This window comes from Chenopodium quinoa, unplaced genomic scaffold, assembly GCF_001683475.1.
Source record: "Chenopodium quinoa cultivar QQ74 unplaced genomic scaffold, ASM168347v1, whole genome shotgun sequence".
In the NCBI taxonomy this organism is placed as follows: Eukaryota; Viridiplantae; Streptophyta; class Magnoliopsida; order Caryophyllales; family Amaranthaceae; genus Chenopodium; species Chenopodium quinoa.
In genome coordinates, this window is record NW_018742418.1 from 7884821 (window position 1) to 7895689 (window position 10869).

Genomic DNA, 10869 nt, shown 5'->3' on the forward strand with positions numbered 1-10869 from the left:
TAAAAGTATTATTTCACTAGTACAAAATTGAGTTTATGTAACACCCAAAAAGTGTTATATAAAGTGCTAAAAGTGTTATTATAGACAATAGGTAACACTTTATTGGGTGATACTTCCGCCAATGCTCCCTAAAGTCTTATGTACCACTTTTTGTAACTTATAGTAACACTATTAAAAGTGTTACCATAAACCCTCTTATGTAACACATTTTATATTATTGGTATCATTTTCAAAGTGTCACATTTTTTTTCTTATGTAACACTTTATTATCTTTAATAACACTTTTCAATCATATGGTAACACTTACTCTCACCTTGTGTATCACTTTTGCATTTTAATGTAACACTTTGTTAATTGTTAGGTAACATTTTGTAATCATATAGTAACATTTTATTCATTCTTATGTATCACATTTCGCAAACTAATGTAACACTATATTAATTAAGAGGTATCACTTATTATTATTTATGTATATATTTATTTATTATTTATTTATTTTTTTGAGGGGAAATTGCATATTATTTATTATTTATTAATTATTATTTATAAATATAAACATAATATAAATTTGTACAACCACCACGAATGAGAAACTAACATATGCGATAGACAATATATAATTTGAATTGAAATTATTTCATATATAATTCTGACAAAAAAATCCATAAACACCAATATTTTTGTTTGAGCTGACAATCTAGTAAAATCAAAACCATAAGAAAATGAACTTTGGTCTTTAGAACTCCGGATTCCCAAAAAAAAAAAAAAAGACAGCAGACAGCAGTAGATCACCACAGACAGCAGCAGATCAGCACAGACGGCAGCATATCAGCACAGGACAGCAGCAGGGGCAGCAAGCAGCAGATACTATCAACAGAAAACGGCACAAACACGTCAAACAGCATTATACTTACGCTCGATACCATATATATGTTAATAAAGTGTACTAATTATAAATCAGAAAAATGAAAATAACACAGGGAAGCTTCTAACTATTTTCAAATCAGTGGAACTCAGAGCCCGAACCTCTGTCAAAGTCTGTGCAAATGTATCCAAATATATATGTTAATAAAGTGCTCATACACTCCAAAAAGAACAAGTATAAATTGTGAGAAAATAAATAAATAGAATTTCAAAAAAAAAATGATGAGCTTACATGTTACTCCAATTCTTCATCTTGGTCCTATATGTGTGTGAAGGCATCATGTATCACAAAAGTAGAACAACAATGAAATTATAAAATAATAACAGTTAGTGCTTTCTAAAAGGTAATATATCAACCATTACCTCATTTTGCTCTTGCTCATCATTAGAGTTTACATTGGGAATATGATCACTAAGTTCTGGATTGGATGACTCATTTCCAAGTGATCGAGTCAAAGTATCTAAAGCTTCAGGATGTTGCTTGAGCGTCTTCAGTAATTCGGCAACAGTTTCTTTCACAATCTGGTCTTTATAGGGCTTTAAGAACTCATCAGCAATTATTGGTTTGTTGCTCTTTCCCTTTAGTGAACCTATCCCCGATTTCTTTCTTTTATGGCCAATGTTATTTGGTTTATTCATCACTTCATAGTATGCAACATCTCCATCGACTTCACTTTGCATTTGGACCTCCTCCATCTTGTCCTATGATGGAATAAAATATAACATATAACTAACTAATTTTAGACAAATAATCAGATAATTAAAAAATACGGAGACAACGGGACTTACAATGTTACTTTGGGCGGGCTCAGAAGATGTTTTGTACATTTTCCCTGGTTTCCTTTTACGACTTTCTTTGTACACGAGTGCTAAGGATGGTGGTTTCTTCTCAACATCTTGTTGTAGCTAGAATAAAAAACACATGCAAATAAGAATTGATATAAAATTATTTACATTATCACAGTGGGAACAATAAAGAAGCAATGAACGTATAAAGATATACCAATTTATATTGTTTCCTCGCTAGAGTCATAGGCCCCATAGTGTGCCTATCTATCTGACCTTTACTTATCTCCTTTTTTTTCTTGCTGTCTTCCTGCACGCATGCGTAGCATATTGTTCATAGCTTAACACTTTTCATTCTGAGAGCGTAAAATCAGTTATAATATAAAGGAAAATAACATAATTGTTAATTACCTAGACTTCTTTCAAATTCCAAAATTCTAGTAATTCTTTGAAATGCTCTGCTGGAATTGTTTCAGGTAAATCTGCCAACCTATCACCATCATTGTCGTACGGAGTAAAGTGCTTTGCCTTTACACTGCACTTATATTTACGCCAAAGCCTTCCCACGGATGACAAAACAGAGTCTTTACCTTCTTCAGGGATAATGAATTTCTTCTGTAATAAGAAAAATATTGAATATTTGCTAATTAGTTGTGGTACATTGTGCTTTATTTCATAATATATTTGCTAATTAGTTGTCACTACCACTACTGAATATACTTGCTGATGAGCAGATGCAAAGTTTCTACACTTTAAATATCTATGTAACTCATAATTTTGATAAAAGACATAAAACACATGCTTTTGAATACAATAATCAAGGCGCTTACCTTCACATATTCCCAAATATTGTCCTTATCTGGAACTTGATGCCAATTAATCCTGTTCAACGGTGCCAGAGAAGCATTTTGAGCTAAAGTCCCCAAGAATCTTGTATATTTATCTACAGTCTTATCATCGGGACCAATAGGCTTTCCCATTTCATTAAGCACGATCGGCTTGCGCTCTTCTAATGTCCATTCATGGACGTCTTTACACATAGTTGGTCCTCTAGTCCACTTCCTTTTTGAAAGTGCTAAATAAACATTAACTCAACAAGGTCATTAAAATTATATATGACTCTTAACATATCTGTCTTAAATTAAATAGGTAATGAAATTACACTGATCATTATTACCTATTTGTTCACTTTAGTGCTCTTGATTCAGTGGTGGCTCAACTTGCATTCCTAGCATCTCGGGAGTAAGAGTACTTAATCCATCACTAAGGTCATCTTCTTCATCTACATACAATTCCAAATTGTAGTAATTTGAACTAATATGATTCTCATTATCTTCCTGCAAGTGAGATCCAAGTCTTTGTGGTTGAGAAAAACTTTGTGCTTGCAAACTCCCTAAAAGACCTTGTGAACTCGCCATGTTAACAGGCTGTGACCTAGTCATGTTAACAGGTTGTAGTTGTCGTTGTTGCAAAATCACTTTGTTTTGATCTCTTCTCTTTTTCCTTCAATTGCGTTTTCATTTGCCTGTAAGCACCAAGTGAACCAGGAGCAACCATTGCCTTACTTTGCCGTACCTTAGTTTTAACCCCATTCCCAATCTCAACCTCTTTCTCTTGTTGACTCTTCTGTGCAGTAGACTTGCCCAATTGGTTTTTTCTTTGTGTTGAATCTCTCCCTTCCAACCCTTGATCTAAGTGTTGTCTTTCCGTGTTTGTGGGAATCTTCTCTTTTAATGCTTCAACCTCAAATTATACTCATTAAAAGCATTGAAAGTATTACATGATCTTTTCAACAATAGTTAGTCAAAACATAAGTAAGCTGTCAAAGAAAAAAAAAACCACCTTCTTTGAACGAGACCTCAAGTTTACAATGTTTTTCCTTATCTGATTTTCATCCTCTTCACTTGAGTGGTTCAACTCACCCTCTTCATCATCAGGTGTATATTCATCATTATCTTTTGTCACCTTCTCACCTTTTTTCGTTTGTTTTGATCCCTTCATCATCTGTGTCATTTTATAAGCCATGGATGTAACCCCCAACTCATTCATTTTTAACTTATTTTCTTGTATCCTTTTTTCTCTTATTTTCAAATAATCTGCCATATGGATCTTGCTTCCTACAAAGAACACACAAGACTATTTATGTTTAAAATGTTGGCCTCAAATGGCCAACATGCTGTCTCCTAGTGTTACTTAAAGCCAGCAGATCATATGAAGGAGTAGAAAGCAAAGCTGCTCTTACTTAGCCTGCTTAATTAAGTTAAATAACCAACAATGACAATAAGCTGTTGGTTTGTTTAAGTTGGTTGGCATGATAACCAGTAGTATGTTTTTTTAAGTTTAAGGAACTCTTGGGACTGTAAATTGGGTAATAAATAAGGTAGTAGTGACAAGGATTGGGATACATGTCAGAGAAATGAGTGATCAGAATCAGAATGAGTGATCAGAAACTTTTAGGACTCTCGCTTTTTTTTAACATGTTACAAATGAGTGATCAGAATCAGATATAAAGGCAAGGACTGACAGAATAGCTAACATAACAGAATCCTTAAAAATAGCATATAAAGAGCATATAAAGGATCAGAATCAGAGATTTCAGCATAGATGAGTGATCAGAATCAGAGTGATCAGAAATGAGTGTTCAGAATCAGGAAAAATACAAACAGCAGCAACAGTGATAGTAGTAGCAGTGACAACAAACAGCTCCAATCCAGATATAAACACAAAAGGAACCAAAATATAAATTGGAATATTTTACATCCGCCGCAACTTGCCTTCTGCCCAAGCTCCTGGATACCACACAACTCAACACTGCACAAATGTAAAAATTACCACTATCATATCATGCCTCGACCATGTTCTTGACCATAAACAGTAAATCTATTCATTACATCCAATAAAACAAGTTCAAATCAAGGATAATTATTCTAATCAAAAGATCCTATACATTTCACTTTGATGGTTCCATCCAATCCCAATCCGTGTCATCTATATCAGAACTATCTTCGTGACCAACATCATTCATTTCAGTGTTCACAGGAACCTCAACTCTTTCATAAGCTCCTTCTCTATGCAAATTATGGTGCTCATCATGATCTATAGCTGGTATCACATCCTCCTCGGGTCCATGAACTTCAGTCACATACGTTTCTTCATATTGCCCCTCTGCATAAAAAAAGCCCCTCGGTAAATTTCGATTCACATAATGCCAATCTTCTTCAAGGCCGTCTTGAACATAGAACACTTGATGCACTTGTGATGCCAAGACAAAAGGGTCATCTTTAGAACACAATTTCTTGAAGTTCACACGAGTGAGTCCATAATCATCTACTTCCACATGGAACCAATCACACTTGAACAACACGACACTAAATGAACTCCAATAATCTATCTCAATTATCGATTTTATAATCCCATAATATGTGACATAACCCATAACAGGATTATGATCCTTGGTGCTCGCGAAGCTTGGAGTCAAAGCTGTCAAAGAGACTCCACTATTTTGAGTTTTACACTTTTCATCATGAGCTCGTGTGTAAAACTTATATCCATTACAAAAATACCCAGTATACTTCCTTGCAATACTAGAAGGACCTATAGCTAGCCACTTGATATGATCGGAGACATTATCCAGAACAACCTTTTCTCTGAACCAAACCATGAATTCAATACTATGCTCTTTTGCCTCTTTCCACCTTCTTTTTCGCCGATCTCTGGACTTTTTTTTTACACTCTTTTACAAACTCTTCATGTTCCCTGCATAGTATTAACAATATAAGTAAGGAAATAAAACAACATTAATGTAAACATGATGGACAAGATATTTAAAAGTATTACTCACTTGATGTAACTCTCAACTTGGCCATCTTGACAATTAAACAACACATAACGATGTGCTACAGCCAATGTGTTGGAATCAAGAGTATATGACTTCTCTTTCTTCTTCCCTTTCTTCTTCCTCCCGAGAGGATAACCTACCTTAGGAAATAAAGGTGACTCTTCATCAATCACATCAGTTTTCTCCTGACTTTTGTTATACCACTTAGATTTCTTCTTCACACTAGCATTCAAATATCTAGAGCAGAATATCAAGCACTCTTCTTCCAGGTACCCTTCCGCAATAGAAGCCTCGGGGCGACATCGGTTTTTCACATACAATTTTAACTTTCCAAGGTATCTTTCTATAGGGTACATCCACCAATCACACACTGGTCCACCACGCTTTATTTCATCAACTAAATGAATCGGCAGGTGGACCATGATGTCAAAAAAAGACGGTGGAAATATTTTCTCAAGTTCACAAAGAGTCTCCACAATTTTAGCTTGAAGGCGATCCAAATCTTTCAGATTAATGACTCTCTTGCATATTTCTCGGAAAAAGGCACTCAATTTAATAAGAAGTAATGCAACATGCTTTGGTAAAGTTGTCCTAATTGCTGACGGAAGCAAGTGTTGCATCATTATGTGAGCATCATGACTTTTGTACCCTGATATTTTCCCTTCCCTCACTTGCACACACCTTGCTAAATTTGATGCACAACCTTGTGGAAGCTTTGCCTTCTTCAAGACACTACAAAATATGCCTTTTTCTTCCTTTGTCATTGAGAATGATGCTTTGGGCAGCAAAACATACCGTTCACCTGCATCTACAGGATGTAGTTTTGTCCCTTATACCCATTTCTTGGAGATCTAATCGAGCTTTATGATGGTCTTTTGACTTTCCAGGTATGTCTAACAAAGTTCCCAACACATTATCACATACGTTTTTTTCTATGTGCATAACATCTAAATGATGACGACACCCACAATCTTTCCAATATGGCAAAGTGTGGAAGATAGAGGACTTTCTCCATGGACAATCTTCATATTTCTTCTTTGGTTGTAACTTTCCAAAGTTGTTTTCCCATTTTTCCAACAAGCTTGAAATTTCAGCCCCTGTTAAAGGTTTTGGAGATGTCCTCTCTTCCTTTTCCCCATTAAAGGACTCCGTATCATGCCGCCAAGGATGGTTTTCATCTAACCATCGACGATGAGCCCAATAGCAAGATTTGTTACTATTACTCAAATGATGATGATCAGTCTCGTAGTGACAATAAGGGCATGCAAACTTCCCTTTGGTGCTCCAACCAGATAACATAGCATAACCAGGAAAGTCACTGGTTGTTGATTGCAAAGCTGCATGCATCTTAAATGTTTGACTCTTCTCCGCGTCATAAGTGTCCAAACCATACTCCCATAGATCTTTAAGTTCCTGAATCAATGGTTGAAGGTAGACATCAATGTCATTCCCAGGAGAAGTGGGCCCGGGAATAAGGAGAGACAACATCAAGAATTCTGGCTTCATACATAGCCATGGTGGTAAGTTGTAATTAATTAAAACAACAGGCCATGTACTATGTTGTGTCCTCATCGTTCGAAATGGATTAAATCCATCACTTGCAAGCCCTAAATGAACATTACGTGCTTCTTTCGCAAAATCTGGGTACTTTTGGTCAAACTCTTTCCACGCCTCACCATCAGCAGGATGCCTCAATAACTCATCTCTTTCTCTTTCTTCATCATGCTACCTCATTAGCTCTGCCGTTTCTAAACACATGTACAACCTTTGAAGCCTTGGTTTCAGAGGAAAATGCCAAAGAACTTTTGCAGGTACTTTCTTAGGTGATTGATTGCTAATATCTTCTTGGTTTTCAATCTCTGTTTCTTTCCACCTTGGAGTATGACAAACATGGCAGAACGTGGCAGCTTCATGCTCCTTCCAATATAGCATACAATCATTACGACATGCATCAATCTTGTCATAATGAAGCCCCAAATCTTTTATCAATTTCTTTGCCTCATTAAAAGAGTTAGGCAATTTAGATTTTTCTGGTAACACTTCTCGGATTAACTCCAAATGATCTGAAAATGCTTTATTAGTTAACCCATGAGTACACTTTAGAAGGTATAAACGGATGAGAAATGATAGCTTTGAAAATTTTTTGCACCCAGGGTATAACTCTTGTTTTCCATCCTCAACTAACTTATAGAACTTCTTAGCATCATCATTGGGCTCATCTCCAACCCCTTCATAAGTTTCTGCCACATTTCTATGAACATCATATATCAGACGTTCAATATCATCATCCATGTCTTCATCATACTCCTCTGCATTTGAGACTGATGACACACCCTTTTCATAACAACGCAATCCTTCGGTGCCAGGCTCGATCCCGTTTGTAATCAAATGATTGAACACCGTCTCTCGGCGATGCCAGAACCGGTGATAGCACACCTTACACGGGCAAGTAATTTGATCTCCAATTGCTTGTGTAGAAAATGCTTTATCTAAATATTCCTCCACACCTTTCTCGTACTCATAACTAGATTGTAAGAAGTTGGTCCAACTACTCATTTTATCACCTTTATGAGAAGTTAAAAATGCACGAATTGAGAGATTTAAAACATTGACATATAATTTAACTTTCCTTTTTCAAAAAAAAAAAAAAAAAACATGTATTTCATTCAACTCGACTACTGCAAAACTTTGACTTAACTAGGCTACTGCAGAACTTTTACTTAGTTTTTCAGATCAAATTTGTTCAATACATTATCAAAAGAAGAACCTTTACTTAGTTTATTTAGGTGCACCTAAATATGGTGGTTATGTAGATAAGTCCCCTATAAGCACAAAAAACACAAAGCAACAACATAGGCTGCAACAACACTCCAAACAAAACTGTAATAGCTCACAAACAACAAAGACACAATAGCAACATGGCATCCAAACAGCAGAAGACCCATCTGCAGAACACAGGCAGCCAGCAGGTGCTAGCTGTCTGAACAGCAGCAGGCAGAAGGCAAAACATCAGCAGGGAGCTGACACAGAGCAGCAGACTAGTACCATCACCAGAACACATTATACAGCTAATAGAATGAAGCATCATATTACGAGTCATGCAGCACGGATTAAAATACAATAATACGAGTCATGAAAATCAGAATAATTTCAATAATACGAGTCATCCAAATTACAGCCTCAAAAAAAAAAAAAAAATATGAGTCATGCCAATTGCAGAATCAAAATACAATACACAAATAACACATGAAAATCAGAATAATTTCAATAATTGAAGGCAGCACAGATTCGAATACATCAAGAACTCAAAAAAAAGAAAAAAATTTAACAATACATCAAACACAGGCAATAAAAGTTTCGAATTCAATCAAAAAAGTATATGTCATAATCTTAATTGTAATTAACCATAGATTCTTCAAATTTAATGATTTATAAACCAAAAAAATTAAAAATAATTCATTAAAAATCAGAAAATACCTAATATAGGATCTCGAATTTGATGAAACTCCGTATCGCAATTTTGGCCAAGCTTATTCTGAGAATCCCAATATCGCAATTTGATGAAATTCCATATCGAAATTTGATGAAAATACCTAATATCGGTGCATGCTTCTGAGAAATTTAGTTTTTGCCCTTCGTTGTTTTGTTCTGAGAAATTGGGTTAGATTTTTTTATTTTTAAATAAATTGGTAACACCTCTCTATGTTACCATAAAATGTTTCCTATTTTAAAAGTATTATCAAATAAATAGGTAACACTCCTTAGTGTTACCATAAAATGTTACCTACTTTTAAAATTTTATCAAATAAATAGGTAACACCTCATAGTGTTACCATAAAATGTTACTTATTTTAAAAGTGTTACCATGATATGTTACCTATTGTAAAAGTGTTACCATGACATGTTACCTATTTTAAAAGTGTTACCATGACGTGTTACCTATTATAAAAGTGTTACCAAAGTGTTACATATAAATCTAAAAATTTTGCATTTTTAAAAGTGTTACCAACACGTGTTACATAAAGTCAATTATGTACTAGTGTTCTAATTAAAGCGGAGGAAGTCCCTGTTTATCACCATTCACCTTGATAAAATTATAAATAAATCAACAAAATATCTAGTCAACCTAACCTTTTCGTAATTATATCAACATCTATGGAATCTATATTTTAAAAAATTTATCGAATTATTTATAATTTTTTGAATTGATAAATCAAATTTGTTTATTAAGGTGATAAACTGGTATTTTCTCCTTAAAATGAGAATCACTAATAAATTTGAATATTAAGGTGATAAACTGGTATTTTCTCCTTAAAATGAGAATCACCAATAAATTAAAAACAGAAAAAGAAGAAGAAAAAAATAGGAAAAATTAGAAATAATAATCTCAACTTTCATGAATTTTGCTAGAATAATCCCAACTTTGAGGGTTTTTCTTTTTCTTCAATCTCAAATACCGGTTACCGTGTCACAAATTAATTGGTTAAAGTGACACGTGTCACAAATTAATTGGTTAAAAAATATTTAAAAAAACCAAAATTTTAAAAAAAAGAAAACACCCAAAAAAAAAAACCAGCAAATCACCCAACCCTCCACCCCAGCTCACCGGAACCCCCAACCCCACCCATTGCTCTCTCTCTCTAGCACCGGAAAACCCACGCTCAGACCGCGAAACCTGACCCCGGCCTCCCCCACCTAGGAAAACACCATCTCCACCCTCTTTCTGATATCCCTCATCCCGAAACCCCTAACCCTAGCCCCACCCTTTGTTGGCTACCCCTATTGCCTCGCAAAACACCACAACCACACCAACCGCAGCCATTGACCTCGAAACTACCAAACAAACTCTATTTCAATCAAAAAATACACATCAACCAAAACCGCAACCCCAATTTCGCAACGATTTTCAAGCATACATTTCATAAATGTCTTCAAATCGTGAATTGATTAATCAAATAAATTGTAATTAGGTTTAATCCGAAGAATAAGAGCTTTCCTTTGAAAATTGAGGAAGAAGCTAGGTCTCGTGTTTTTCGGGGGAGGTGGTTGTAAGGGGTTTTCGAGTGGGGAAGAGATTTCAAGGGAACGAGTGGTCATCGAAAAAACGGGAAAAGGAGATAAGGAAGGAGGTTGGGGGTCCCCAAACCGGCGGGTAGGGAGGGGAATTAGCGGCGCAGGGCAGTGATTTTTGGGGTTTGGCTGGTGGCCGGAATTGGAACGGTTTTTATTGGTGGTTGCGTGGGGGTTTCGGGGAGGGGGGGATGGTGGATTAGATGGTAGCGGCCGGAGCAGCGACTCTAGTAGAGGGGGAGGTCCGGCGG

At 35.6% G+C, this 10869-nt stretch overlaps 1 protein-coding gene across 12 annotated transcripts; it reads right to left on the reverse strand.

The window, feature by feature from the left end:
* Nucleotides 1-599: 599 nt before the first annotated feature.
* Nucleotides 600-9236, reverse strand: LOC110712449. Of its 12 annotated transcripts, none has more exons than XR_002509596.1 (10): nt 5552-9017; nt 2888-5466; nt 2541-2785; nt 2122-2325; nt 1928-2020; nt 1714-1830; nt 1288-1626; nt 1157-1183; nt 1027-1038; nt 600-867 (listed from the first exon to the last, which is right to left on the reverse strand). XR_002509596.1 is itself a non-coding variant. In XM_021890922.1 (7 exons), exons 5-7 carry the CDS (start codon nt 1964-1966, stop codon nt 1252-1254), a joined length of 531 nt encoding a protein of 176 aa, XP_021746614.1. In that variant the 5' UTR covers nt 1967-2020; nt 2122-2325; nt 2541-2785; nt 2888-3827; nt 9026-9234; the 3' UTR covers nt 600-1251. The 12 variants fall into 12 exon arrangements, 1 of the variants encoding a protein (XP_021746614.1); XR_002509595.1 differs by having other exon boundaries at nt 994-1038; XR_002509590.1 differs by having other exon boundaries at nt 600-1038.
* Nucleotides 9237-10869: the final 1633 nt, after the last annotated feature.